The sequence below is a fragment of the Chelon labrosus genome (genome assembly GCF_963514085.1).
Source record: "Chelon labrosus genome assembly, chromosome: 24".
Classification (NCBI taxonomy): domain Eukaryota; kingdom Metazoa; phylum Chordata; class Actinopteri; order Mugiliformes; family Mugilidae; genus Chelon; species Chelon labrosus.
The window spans coordinates 14,626,292-14,640,651 of NC_140357.1; the positions used below are offsets into that span (position 1 = coordinate 14,626,292).

Here is a 14,360-nt window from a genome sequence, read left to right on the forward strand (position 1 = left end):
CACCAGACCCAGGTACAACAGCTGCTCCACAAAACACTACTATTTTAACACCTTTCAACATTACACATACATTTTCATGCACTCATCAACAGACACACTGATTCTCACACCCAAATCTCATTCATTCTTATGGGTTCTTTTGGTTTGCTTTAATAAATCAGTTGACCTTTGTATTTTACCGCGTTTCTTTGTCGTTTGTCATGGCTTATGAACCAGCTCGTGAAACTACAGCTGCTCCATTAACAGGAGACCCAGGTACAACAGCTGCTCCACAAAACACTACTATTTTAACACCTTTCAACATTACACATACATTTTCATGCACTCATCAACAGCCACACTGATTCTCACACCCAAATCTCATTCATTCTTATGGGTTCTTTTGGTTTGCTTTAATAAATCAGTTGACCTTTGTATTTTACCGCGTTTCTTTGTCGTTTGTCATGGCTTATGAACCAGCTCGTGAAACTACAGCTGCTCCAGAAACACCAGACCCAGGTACAACAGCTGCTCCACAAAACACTACTATTTTAACACCTTTCAACATTACACATACATTTTCATTTACTCATCAACAGACACACTGATTCTCACACCCAAATCTCATTCATTCTTATGGGTTCTTTTGGTTTGCTTTAATAAATCAGTTGACCTTTGTATTTTACCGCGTTTCTTTGTCGTTTGTCATGGCTTATGAGCCAGGTCGTGAAACTACAGCTGCTCCATTAACAGGAGACCCAGGTACAACAGCTGCTCCACAAAACACTACTATTTTAACACCTTTCAACATTACACATACATTTTCATGCACTCATCAACAGACACACTGATTCTCACACCCAAATCTCATTCATTCTTATGGGTTCTTTTGGTTTGCTTTAATAAATCAGTTGACCTTTGTATTTTACCGCGTTTCTTTGTCGTTTGTCATGGCTTATGAACCAGCTCGTGAAACTACAGCTGCTCCAGAAACACCAGACCCAGGTACAACAGCTGCTCCACAAAACACTACTATTTTAACACCTTTCAACATTACACATACATTTTCATGCACTCATCAACAGACACACTGATTCTCACACCCAAATCTCATTCATTCTTATGGGTTCTTTTGGTTTGCTTTAATAAATCAGTTGACCTTTGTATTTTACCGCGTTTCTTTGTCGTTTGTCATGGCTTATGAACCAGCTCGTGAAACTACAGCTGCTCCAGTAACAGGAGACCCAGGTACAACAGCTGCTCCACAAAACACTACTATTTTAACACCTTTCAACATTACACATACATTTTCATGCACTCATCAACAGCCACACTGATTCTCACACCCAAATCTCATTCATTCTTATGGGTTCTTTTGGTTTGCTTTAATAAATCAGTTGACCTTTGTATTTTACCACGTTTCTTTGTCGTTTGTCATGGCTTATGAACCAGCTCGTGAAACTACAGCTGCTCCAGAAACACCAGACCCAGGTACAACAGCTGCTCCACAAAACACTACTATTTTAACACCTTTCAACATTACACATACATTTTCATGCACTCATCAACAGACACACTGATTCTCACACCCAAATCTCATTCATTCTTATGGGTTCTTTTGGTTTGCTTTAATAAATCAGTTGACCTTTGTATTTTACCACGTTTCTTTGTCGTTTGTCATGGCTTATGAGCCAGGTCGTGAAACTACAGCTGCTCCAGTAACAGGAGACCCAGGTGCTACAGCTCCAGTAACAGGAGACCCAGGTACTACAGCTCCAGTAACAGGAGACCCAGGTACTACAGCTGCTCCAGAAAATACTACCCCTACTACCACCACTACCACCACTACCAGCCCTACTACCACCCCTACTACCACCACGACCACCCCTACTGCTCCCAGTACGACTCCCCTGACGTGTATCGAAGGGGAAATCCAGGACGGTGTCTGTGTCTGTCTCGATGGCTATAGTGGACGGACATGCTCAGATGGTAAGTACAAAACTGGACCAATCACACCTTTAGACCTCCACCTGTCAATCACACTGATCAGCTGTGACTGAACTCCTAGAAAACTTCTGCAGAGATGAGAAGATCGATGGCTTCACCTTCACACAAACACCCATCAGCTGGTTCGCATACTCAGAGGAAACCTGTCCCAGTGGAGTGAATAGTAAGCTTCCACCTGTCCCTTCTTTACATCTCCATCTCAGTCCATCATCCATACTTCAGGTCTGTTTGTCGTCCACTCAGCTGGTAAACCACAGGCGTCCACCAGATGTATGAACAACACTGGATCAGTTGCTTTTGAGAAGGAACTACAGAAGCTCAACTGCAGCCAGACGCTCAGCGACATACAGCAAAGTGTGAGAGCTGCTGATCATTCTTTAGAAGATCTTGATGCCTGGATTGTCACCATCATCCAGTCTGACTTCCTGTCAGGTCCACTAATTAAAGCACTTTGGTTCCTCAGCTCGACACTGAAGCTGATTTAGAGAACCTGGCCTCCAGCGCTCAGATTCTGACGTCCAAGCCTGAAGAGCTGACGCCCGAAAGCGTGACGACAGCAGTTCAGATAGCAGACACTCTGCTGAACTCCAAGAACAGCTCAGAGGTAAAAACAAAAAAACTCAAAAGGTCTGAAAACGTGTCTGAGTCTAAACTGTTGTCTGTGTTGCAGAGCGTCAGAGTGGCTGCAGTGGCGACGGTCAGTCAGCTGCTGGACGCCAAGGTGACAGACGACAAGTCCAGCCTGAGGTAAACCAGCACACCTTTCTATCGATCTGTTTGTCTTAGAGCCTCAGGCCGGCCTCAAGCACAGGGCCCAGCTCCAGGTTTCTTCTTGTTAAAGGTTTCCTTGCACCGTCGTCTTAGTGCAGCTCTGGAGGTTTCTGGTTCTGGAAAAAGCATCAGTATGCTAGTATACTGATGCTAGCATGCTCAGTATACTAGCATCAGTATGCTAGCATCAGTATACTAGCATCAGTGTGCTAGCATCAGTGTGCTAGCATCAGTGTGCTAGCATCAGCGTGCTAGCATCAGCGTGCTAGCATCAGCGTGCTAGCATCAGTGTGCTAGCATCAGTAAGCTAGCATCAGTATGCTAGCATCAGTATGCTAGCATCAGTATGCTAGCATCAGTATGCTAGCAGAGGCAACGCTAACAGGCAGATAAGTGGGTTTAATCAAAAGTCTGACTGGTTGAGTGTTTGACCGTCATGTTTCCGTTGGTCAGCCTGACAAGGACTCTGGACGAGCTCTCGGTGAATCTCAACTCGTCTCAGCTGGTCCAACCAAACCTGGTGGTGCAGTCGGCCCAGGTTCCTGCTGGTGGTACCCAGGGAGTCCAGTTCACCTCGCTGTCAGGTTAGCAGGACTGTTGATGAGTTCATGAACGGTAATGAAGGAGCAGTTTGTGATTTCCTCTTATCGTGCTGCATTCAGGGAAATCTGGAAGTTTTGTGCCTGAGAGAATCAAGCTGGACACCAACACGTCAGGGATCAAGGTGGAAGAGGGATTCATAGCTGATGCCCTGATTTACGTACGGTTCCCTGAAGGTGAGTTTCCTGCTCAGTGACTGTAGTTTTTATTTCATTGTTTTGATGAACTGATTGTTGGATTGTTCTCACTTCCTGTCCGTCCTCTCGTCTCAGGGGAAGGTGTCCGTCAGCATCAGTCCAGCGTCTCTCTGGGTTTCGTCCTCTACCAGAACGACAACTTCTTCCAGTCAAAACTCTACAAGAGGGACAAGTCCACCATCAGGGTCCTGTCGGGCAGTGTCAAGGGTCAGGAGCGCGACGTGGTTCCGCAACACGTGGAGATGAGGTTCAGACCGACGGTGAGTTCAGATCCAACAATGAACTGTCTGAGTTTTACTGTAACTGGTTCTACTGGTCTGCCCCAGACCTAAACCAGTCTTAACTGGTCCTAACGGATGTTTGCTGGTGGCCTAATGGTGTAAAGTGACTCAGTCATGGCACCAGTGAGACTTGGTTTGGTTTTAACCTGAGAACAGAGTTGTTGCCTTTCATTGTGAAGGTGTGGATCTCGACAGGAAGATGAATGATTAACTAACCTCTGGTCCCCTCGCTGCAGCCGATCAAAGGGAAGACTCTGCACGAGTTCTCCTGTGTTTACTGGGACTACAACCGCCAGGACTGGAGCACCTTCGGCTGCTGGAAAGGAAGTGCTTCAGACGGAGCGATGACATGTATCTGCAACCACACCACCAACTTCGCTGCTCTCTGGGTGAGTATCTGTAAAACTGAACTAAAACGGTTGCCAGACGTCTGATGGTGTTTGTGTTTCAGTCGTTCAAAGAGGAGTATGACTACGCCGAAGCCCTGGAAGCCATCTCCATCGTGGGACTTTCTTTTTCCATCCTGGGTCTGGTTGTGACAATCATTCACCACCTCACAGAAAGGTTTGACTCCACTGGTTCTGTGTTGGGACTCATCTGAACATCTTAACCTGAGTGTGGTTTGCTCTGCAGCTTTCAGAGGAAGTCTGATGGTCGTCAGAACAACCTGAACTCAAAGCTGGTCCTGCTGAGTATCTGTGTCTGCCTGCTGGCCTTCATCATCACCTTCCTCTCCGGGGTGCAGAACTCGCCAAGCGACGCCAAGGTTGAGCCCGACTTTCAGACCAACTTCATCTTGAAATCGGACGAGTACGTGGAGCCAGACCGGGGCTCGTGCACGGCGGTGACGGCTCTACTGCACTTCTTCCTGTTGGCCACCTTCATGTGGAACAGCATCTATGGCACTCAGCTGGTGCTGCTGATCCAGACGATGCGCCGCAGTCTGCCATCGTACTGGACGCCAATGAGCCTGGTGGTGGGATTCGGTACGACACCCTGGACGGCTTCATATTTAATATTTGTAAAAAATCATTTTATTTACTTCCTGTTTCCTGTCAGGAGTCCCAGCTGTCTTCATGGCGGTCACCCTGGGAGCAACCTACAGGATGGACAACCCTCTGGGATACAGACAGGAGGAATTGTGGGTCTTTACTGGTCTAAGCCAGTCTTAACCAGTCCTAAACCAATCTTAACCAGTCCTTACTGGTCCTAAGTTACCAGTCTTTACTGGTCCTAAACCAGTCTTTACTAGTCTTCCAACCACCACTGACTCATGTACTCGTGTTGTGATCATGTGACCTTTCTGTTTGCAGCTGCTGGCTCGCAGCTCTGGACAAAAACAAACACTTTGACTTCGGGAAGCCATTGTTCTGGGGCTTCGTGGTCCCGGTCGGCGTGATCCTGGTCTACAACACGGTGCTGCTGGTCCTGGTCTCACTGACCACCTGCAGAGTGGACCCCAACCTCACCAGGTAACACCATCAGCTCCGCCCACCGATTCTTCACATGTGAGCATGTATGAACCTTTGTGACCTCTCAGCACCAGGCGCCAGTCTCTGAAGAACAACTTCCTGGTCAGTTTCTCTCTGGCGGTGATGCTTGGTCTGTCCTGGACACTGGGTTACCTGGTGCTGTTGACCACAGACCCCACCACCCACCTGGTCTTCAGCATCCTCTTCTGCCTCTGCACGACCACACAAGTAAGTCTGCTCCGCCTTCTTCTTCTTCTTCTTCTTCTTCTTCTTTACAGGAAGAGTTGGTGGCTCCCCACGTTAAGAATCACCTTCCTCCTCGTCTGTTTCAGGGTTTTCAGATTTTCATCCTGTTCACGGCCAGAACGCCGACTTTTAGAGCCGCCGTGCTGTGTTCCTTTCACAGCGTCTCCTCAGCCAGCAGCTCGTTCAACAACAAGTGAAAGACCTTGCTCGACCAGCTCCGAGGACAACGGGGAGATCAAAAAGAAAGAGACCAGCAGCCTGTAGAACGGACCGGGACAACCAGACACACATCCTGCAGTTTGACAGCAGCCGGTTCTACTGGTTCTACGAGTCACATGTAGACCTAAACCAGTCTCTACTGGTCCTAAACCAGTCTAAACCAGTCTCTACTGGTCCTAAACCAGTCTAAACCAGTCTCAAAGTGTTGTAGTTGTGATGTCAGTGATGTTTAGTTTGGTTTTAACCTGATTCCAGTTCCTCTGAGAACCCTGTGATGTTGATGGTAACTTTTTGTGTTCTTCTAATAAACGTTTACTGCATTCAGAACCTTCACTGACTCATCTCCTCTGACCCGTGTTGACATGACTGAGCCTCTAGAGGGCGCCATTACTCCATCTACTCTTTTACACAACGTCCCAGCTCTCAGAATAAAAACAGAAGATAATGAATTTAACATCTTCCTCAACCTACACTACCAGTCAAAAGTTTGGACACACCCTCTCATTTAATAGTTTTTCTTTATTTTCATGATTGTTTACGTTGTAGATTCTCACTGAAGGCATCAACACTATGAATGAACACGTATGGAATCATGTAGTAAACAAGAAAGTGTGAAATAACTGAACTATGATTCATATATTAGAGTCCTCAGAGTAGTCATCCTTTGCTTGATTACTGCTTTGCATTCACTGGATAAGCTTCATGAGGTCGTCACCTGAAATGGTTTTCCAACAGTCTTGAAGGAGTTCCCAGAGATGCTGAGCACTTGTTGGCCCTTTTGCCTTCACTCTGTGGTCCATCTCATCCCAAACCATCTCTATTGGGTTTAGGTCAGGTGACTGTGGAGGCCAGGTCATCTGGTCCATCACTCCATCACTCAAATAGCCCTTACACAGCCTGGAGGTGTGTTTGGGGTTACTGTCCTGTTGAAAAATAAATGATGGTGTTAGATATAAAATAGTTATGGTCGGGAAAAAACAGAAAGAAATGTTCTTCTTTCTGTTTTACCAGATACGGGGTTATTTACTGCTTTGCTTCAGCTTGTTCACTAGATAAGATGCACCACACTCATACTTCACCTTGAAGATACCAGTTAGGGCCGGCCTCGGCTACACATAGAAGACCACTGATACACAAAAGGCCGCGCTCCTCCTATTATATTCGGATGGAGCCTGTCATGTTCGTGTTCCAAAGATAAGGCCGTGTTGTTAGCAAGTAACTTCTTTAATGAATGACTCACGTTCACACTCAACATACATTCAATTCAGGTGTCTCTCATGCAGTCTTGCTCTACCCCATTATATGGTACGGTAAGTTGACTACACAAACAGTACTGCCGCCTAGTGGTCAAAGATGTAATAACATCCCCCTTTTTCTAAGACAAAATGTATGAACATGATCTATCACTTTTGCAGTGTCAGTTATTTTAACCAGTTCTCATTCAGCTTAACCCTGCTACACATTTGCCGTATAAACAGTATATCAAAGTGCGTAGACCAAATCTAAGTCAACACTAGACCAGTTAGAACACATTCACACCATCAACCAATATACATTTTGTTCAACATGTTTAACACGTATTGAATTTTCTTTTAATTATAAATCAGTCTCTCAGGCTTTCTGGTTTCTCTTGTGGATCTTCTTAACTCAGGTTCACTTGGAGTAGGTGTGTGAGAGTCAGTGTTACAGTCCATATCAGGTGTGGGAATTGCCTGAGATTCACCACAAGTTACACTGAGCTCACTATCAGTCCCTTGAGGAATTTTTAACAGACTGCGACGATTGCGTCTGAGGATTTGTCCATCATCAGTTCTCACAGTGTAAGATAGTGGAGCAACTTCTTGCAGGACCGTTGCCTTTGTGTTCCATCCATCTGCATCCTCAGTCCTGACTGTGTTGTTGGTAGTCAGTGGAGGAAGATGCTTAGTTGTTCTGTCATAGTATGACTTTTGCATCATTTTCTGCTGTCGTAGCTTATGTTCAATCTTTGAGGGATTATTTTGCTTTAATTTGTCATTTTGACAACTCGGCAAGGTTGTTCGGAGCTTCCTCTTCATCAGCAGTTCAGCTGGTGATAGACCGCACTGAAGAGGCGATGCTCTGTAGCTCAATAAAGCCAGATACGGATCCGAGTCACTGTCAGCGGATTTCTTTAGGAGTTGCTTGAGAATGTGAACTCCTTTTTCCGCGTGCCCGTTTGACTGTGCATAGTGTGGGCTTGACGTCACATGCTTGAAATCATATTGCACTGCAAACTTCTGCCATTCTTTGCTGTTGAAGCAGGGGCCATTATCGCTCACCACTGTGTGTGGAATGCCATGCCTGGCGAAGATAGATTTTGCATGTGTTATGACACAGGTTGATGACGAGTTTGCCAGCAGCGCCATCTCAGGGAAGTTTGAGTCGTAATCCATTACCACTAGATAGTCTTTACCTCTGAGATGAAACAAGTCCATTCCGACTTTATGCCACGGTCCTGTTGGCACCTCAGCCACCACCATAGGCTCTTTACTTTGCTTGCTCCTGTGTTTCTGGCATGTTTCACATTTACTTGTGAGTGTTTCAATGTCTTTGTTAATTCCAGGCCAGAAAACCGACTCTCTCGCCCTCCTTTTGCACTTTTCGATGCCGAGATGGCCTTCATGTATCCTGTGCAACATGTCCATTCTCAAAGCCTGTGGAACCACAATCCTGTCCTTTTTTAACAGCAGACCATCCACAGTACTAAGCTCACCTCTGACATGGTAAAAATGTGGACATGAACCAACTGGCCATCCCTCATCCATGTTCCTCATGACATGCTGTAGCTCCACATCCTTTGCCGTAGCCTCAGCAATTTGTCTCGACTTTGTGTCAGACACAGGAAGTGCAGCCGACACCATCTTCATGTGACAATGTATGTCCTCGTCAGTAGCACTCACACTGCTGCCTGTAGTTGCTCTGGATAGGGCATCAGCAAGGACTAGGTGTTTACCTGGAGTATATATCAGTTCAAAATCATACCTCTGCATCTTCATCATTAACCGCTGAATCCGTGGAGACATTTCATTCAGATTCTTTTTGATGATGGCGACCAGCGGTCGGTGATCAGTCTCGACTGTGAAAGATGGCAGACCGTACACATAGCCATGAAACCGCTCCAAACCATACGCCAGTCCCAAGCATTCTTTTTTGATCTGAGCGTACCGGCATTCAGATTTTGTCATCGCCCAAGATAGATAGATAGATAGGTTTTATTTGTCACATGCACAGTTATACATAGTACAATGCACAGTGAAATGTACTGTTGTACCTGCAGCCAGTAGTAAGAAAATATATAAGTACTACAGTAAACAGTAGTTACTACAGTAAACAGTAGTTGCACACAAGGTAAGCGATATAAGTGTAATGTACACCGATAGAGAAATAGAATATAAAAAAAATTAAATTAAATTAAAAAAATGAGAATAAAAATAAAAATATCGACTGAATAAAAATATAGACTGGTAAACTTGGGAGGTGGGGGGGTAGTTGTATATGTACATAATTTACAGTATTAAATATTAAATATTAAGCAGCTACATGAATAAAGTGCAGTGATATTTAAGTCCAGTTAAGGCTCAGAGTTGAGCAGGCGGATGGCATGGGGATAGAAACTCTTCTTCAGCCTCTCAGTCTTTGTCCTCAGGCAACGGAAACGCCGGCCTGATGGCAGTAGAGAGAAGAGAGAGTGTCCGGGGTGACTGGGCTGTTTCAGGATCTTTGTGGCCCTTAACCTGCAACGTTTGGTGTAAATGTCCTGCAGGTTGGGGAGGGGGGTTCTGATGGTCCGCTCCGCTGAACGGACCACCCTCTTGAGGGCCAGGAATTCCTGCCTGGTACAGTTTCCCATCCAGGTGGTGATGCTCCCACACAAGATGCTCTCTATGGTGCAGGTGCAAAAGTTTCTGAGCACCTTGAGAGGGAGCTTAAAGTCTCTGAGACGTCTGAGGAGGTAGAGACGCTGTCTGGCCTTCTTCACCATGATGTTCAGATGGTGGGTCCATGACAGGTCCTGTGAGATGGTCACTCCCAGGTATCTGAAGGTGTCCACTCTTTCCACCTCAGAGCCACATATAGTGAGTGGATGGAAGTCCCTCTGCTGTTTCCTGCTGAAGTCCACAATCAGTTCCTTTGTTTTGCTGACGTTCAGCAGGAGGTGGTTCTCCCTGCACCAGTCCTCCAGGTGGGACACCTCCCTCCTGTAGGCTGTCTCGTCGTTGTGGGAGATTAGTCCTACAACAGCGGTGTCGTCAGCAAACTTAATGATGATGTTGGAGTCTGAAGTGGCCTCGCAGTCGTGTGTGTACAGCGAGTACAGCAAAGGGCTGAGCACACAGCCCTGGGGGGGTCCAGTGTTGAGAGTCAGGGGGGCTGAAGTGTGGTGACCCACTCGGACCACCTGTGGTCTGCCGGTCAGGAAGCTATAGATCCACCTGCACAAGGAGGAGTCCAGTCCCAGGTCATGCAGCTTAGCAGCCAGTCTGGAGGGGACTATGGTATTGAATGCTGAGCTGTAGTCAACAAACAGCACTCTCACATAGTTTCCCTTCCCAGTGTCCACGTGGGAGAGGGTCTTGTGGAGGAGGAGGTTTATGGCGTCATCTGTAGATCTGTCCGGCCGGTATGCAAACTGTAGTGGATCCAGGGTGGTGGGCAGTGTGGAGGTGATGAATGTCTTGATCAGTTTCTCAAAACATTTCATCACCACAGATGTGAGGGCTATGGGCCTGAAGTCATTGGAGCTGCTGGGGTGTGGTTTCTTTGGGACAGGGGCTATTATGGATTTCTTGAAGCAGGTTGGGATCACACACTGTCTGAGTGAGAGGTTAAATATCACTGTAAACAGAGGTGCCAGCTGATCAGCGCAGGTTTTGAGGACACGCCCACTAATCCCGTCTGGTCCAGCCGCTTTCCTGGTGTTCACACTTTTAAACACCCTCCTCACGTCGCGCTCCGTCACAGTGAGTGTGTCCTCCCCTCCGGCTGGGAGCGCAGCAGGCAGTCGGTTTCCCGACTCAAAGCGCGCAAAAAAGTTGTTCAGTTCGTCAGCCAGAGAGGCGTCGGCACTCACCGGGGGGGCGGGTGCTGCTTTGTAGTCCGTGATTGTATGTAGTCCCTGCCACAGTCCCCTGGAATCAGACTGTCCCATCAGTTTCTCCAGTCTTTGGCCGTAGCGATGTTTAGCCTCTTTCACCGCTCTGCGAGCACTGTAAGAGGCCGACTTGTATTCCTCCATGTTCCCAGAGGCGAGTCCGGAGTTGTAGGCAGCGGTGCGGGAACGCAGAGCGTCGCGGACAGATCGATCCACCCACGGCTTCTGGTTGGGAAAAGTCCTGATGGTTCTCCTCGGCGTGGTGTCATCCACAACTTTCCCGATAAATCCCACAACCGCTTCCGTAAACTCCTCGATGTCTCCACCCGCACTGCTGTGAAACATGTCCCAGTCGGCTGAATCCAGCGCACCCTGCAGAGCGGCCTCCGATTGATCTGTCCAGCGCGTCACTTCTCTCACAGCAGGGGGTTCCTGCTTCAGCCTTTGTTTGTATTTGGGCATGAGAAGGACAGCGGCGTGATCCGATTTTCCAAAGGGGGGGAGAGGTTTTGCTTTGTAGCCTTCTTTGAATGGAGAGTAGCAGTGGTCTAGAGTCCTTACTCCTCTGGTGGGACAGTCGATGTGTTGAATGAACTCCGGCATCACCTTCTTCAAGTTAGCACTGTTAAAGTCCCCGGTTACAATGAGGGCCGCTTCACGATGGTTAGTCTGAAGGGTGGAAATCGCCTCATGTAGCTCGGACAGTGCAGCGTCCGTGGCCGCCTGGGGTGGAATACAGACGCCGCTGATGATGACCGAAGTAAACTCACGGGGCAGGTAGTGGGGACGGCATTTAATGGTTAGGAGCTCCAGATTAGGCGAGCATGAGCGTTTGAGAGGGACAACGTTCCTACTGTCACACCAGTTGTTGTTAACCATAAGACATACTCCACCTCCCTTTGATTTCCCAGACTCACTCGTTCTGTCCATGCGGTGAACTGTAAGGAACTCCGCAGGTTGAATGGCGAAGTCCGGTACGAGAGGAGTCAGCCATGTCTCGGTGAGGCAGATGATGTTGCAGTCCCGTATGTCCCTCTGGAACTGTATCCTGGCCCTGAGTTCGTCCAGCTTGTTCTCCAGTGACTGGACATTGGCTAGTAAGATACTAGGCAGTGGCGTGTGGTGTGCTCTTCTCCTCAGCCTTTCTCTTACGCCAGCTCTTTTCCCCCGAGGCCGTCTGCGTGACCTGGGGCTCCCGCGTCCTCCTTTGTTTGTGTCGGCTCCCTGGCGCAGGATGTCCTGGGGCCACACCGGGTCGGAAGAAAATGGTTGTATAAAAAAGTTTGAGTAATGTAATCCAATATTTATGAGTGCCTGTCTGTCATAAGTGATATGACACAGGGTAGGTGAGCTAAATAAGTTAAAAATAAAAGCAAAAAGCACTATATACAAAGAAAGTGTCGGAGCAGGTACGACGGCCGCTGACCTCACCGGCGCCATCTTGGATCTACCTAGATGCACAGGCTACCGGTTTCCAGTGCTCACCCTCAGCCTGGAGTAAAACGGCACCAATACCATCTTTGGAGGCATCTGTAGACAGTTTCATCCTCTTCGTGTGGTCATAAAAAGACAACACAGGTGCTGTGGTCAGTGTGTTCTTGAGTTTTTGCCACTCATGCTCATGTTTCACTGTCCATTTAAACTCACAGTCCCTGTGCAGGAGCACTCGTATGCATGATGTCTTTGCTGTCAGATTGGGAATGAATTTACCTATGAAATTGACCATCCCCATGATGCATAGCACACCTGTTTTGTCTGTGGGCCTTGGCATGTTCTGCATTGCACGTATTTTGTCTTGATCTGGTTGGACACCACATGCAGACAGCTTGTCTCCAAAGAAGAGGATCTCTTGAACGCCAAACTTACATTTACTCACATTGTTGAGTTTTAGTCCATACCTTTGTATGCGTTCCATAACTCTGTTCAGCCTCTCATTATGCTCTTGGGCTGTGGACCCCCATATGATGATGTCATCAATGTAGACTCGAACTCCATCCAAGCCCTCGATGATCTGCTCCATCGCTCTGTGAAATATTTCAGGTGCTGACTTTATTCCAAATGGGAGTCTGAGAAAGCAGTGCCTGCCGAAGGGAGTATTAAAGGTATTTCATTTCACTGATGATCTCTTCACGTGTGGGTATTTGATAATGTTCACGCTTTATGCTCTCATTTAGGTCTTTAGGGTCCATACATATTCTCAACTCTCTACTCTTTTTCTTTGTGATGACCATTGAGTTGACCCAGTCGGTAAGTTCATTAACCTTTTCGATCACTTCTCGCATGATCATTCTGTCAAGTTCCTTCTTTAGGCCGTCTTTCAGTGGAGAAGGAACTCTGCGTGCTGCATGCACAACTGATTGGGCACCTTCTTTTAACTGTATTTTATATGTGAAGGGCAAAACACCAAAACCCTTGAAAACATCTGAAAAGTTCTGAACTATTGTGTCCATAGAGTCATTTACTGGGTTTATGGTTGGGATGATGCGATACACTCTCTTCACAAGCCCCAGTTCTTCACAGGCTCTGTCACCCAGAAGTGATTCACGTCCCTCATTCACAACAAAGAAGAATAGGTGGTGCACTTTTCCTTTTACTGTGACACTCAACCTGCATGTGCCCAAACATTTAATTGGCGGCCCATTGTAGTCTTTCAGTCCAGATTCTTTTTTATTTGTGGCTTATTTTTCATTCAATATCACACATGCTTATGAGATTTGCTTTTGCCCCAGTGTCCAATCTCATGGTGACTACAATCCCATTTATCTTTAGAGGAGCTATCCATTTATCTTCTCTAGTGACATCATTTACATTGTCTGGATTATTTATTTGTTCATTTTCACAATTCACCATACCAACAAAGAACATGTCACTGAGATCAGGCTCCTCCACTAAGTTTACAGTTTTTCTTTTCTTCCCCTCCGTCCGTTTGGTGAAGCATTGTTTAGCAAAATGATTCTTGCCTTGGCAACTGGAGCATTGCTTACCAAATGCTGGACACTGTCTAGGCCTGTGCTGTGAGCTGCGGCGCTTGCAGTTTATCATCCCGTCCTCCGACTGCTGTGCAGGCCGGGTCTGTATGCGCCGTCTCCGCTGGTACGACACTGCTCCAACCACTGCTGCGCTGCCGCCCACCTGCGCCGAGGCGACTGCAGACATCTCGCTGAACGTCTTCACGTGTTTTTGGGACAGCTCACTTGCCTGGCAGATCCTAATGGCACCTGCCAGCGTCAGCTCCGTTTCTCGTAGTAGCCTCTCTCTGATCTTTTTATCCTCAACACCAAAGACGATCTGGTACCGGATCATGGAGTCCTTCAGCATTGCGAAGTTGCAGGACTGCGCCTTCAGCCGCAAGTCCGTCAGGAAGCTATCGAAGAGCTCGTGCTGCCGCTGTGTACCAGACCGAAACATGTACCTCTCGTGCGTCTCGTTCTTCTTCGGAGAACAGTGAGCATCAAATCTACTAAGCACCACATCC

The 14,360-nt window shown here is 47.2% G+C and overlaps 1 protein-coding gene across 1 annotated transcript; it reads left to right on the top strand.

Moving 5' to 3' along the window:
* Nucleotides 1–1,938: 1,938 nt before the first annotated feature.
* LOC311509596 (adhesion G-protein coupled receptor G7-like) lies at nucleotides 1,939–5,750 on the top strand (the record flags this gene model as incomplete). The annotated part of the gene is made up of 14 exons (XM_084574827.1): nucleotides 1,939–1,968; nucleotides 2,190–2,342; nucleotides 2,450–2,590; nucleotides 2,657–2,733; nucleotides 3,211–3,341; nucleotides 3,420–3,533; nucleotides 3,630–3,814; nucleotides 4,072–4,224; nucleotides 4,287–4,399; nucleotides 4,469–4,821; nucleotides 4,895–4,976; nucleotides 5,149–5,307; nucleotides 5,376–5,535; nucleotides 5,640–5,750. 14 exons carry the CDS (start codon nucleotides 1,939–1,941, stop codon nucleotides 5,748–5,750), a joined length of 1,962 nt encoding a protein of 653 aa, XP_084430953.1.
* Between the last annotated feature and the right edge of the window lie 8,610 nt (nucleotides 5,751–14,360).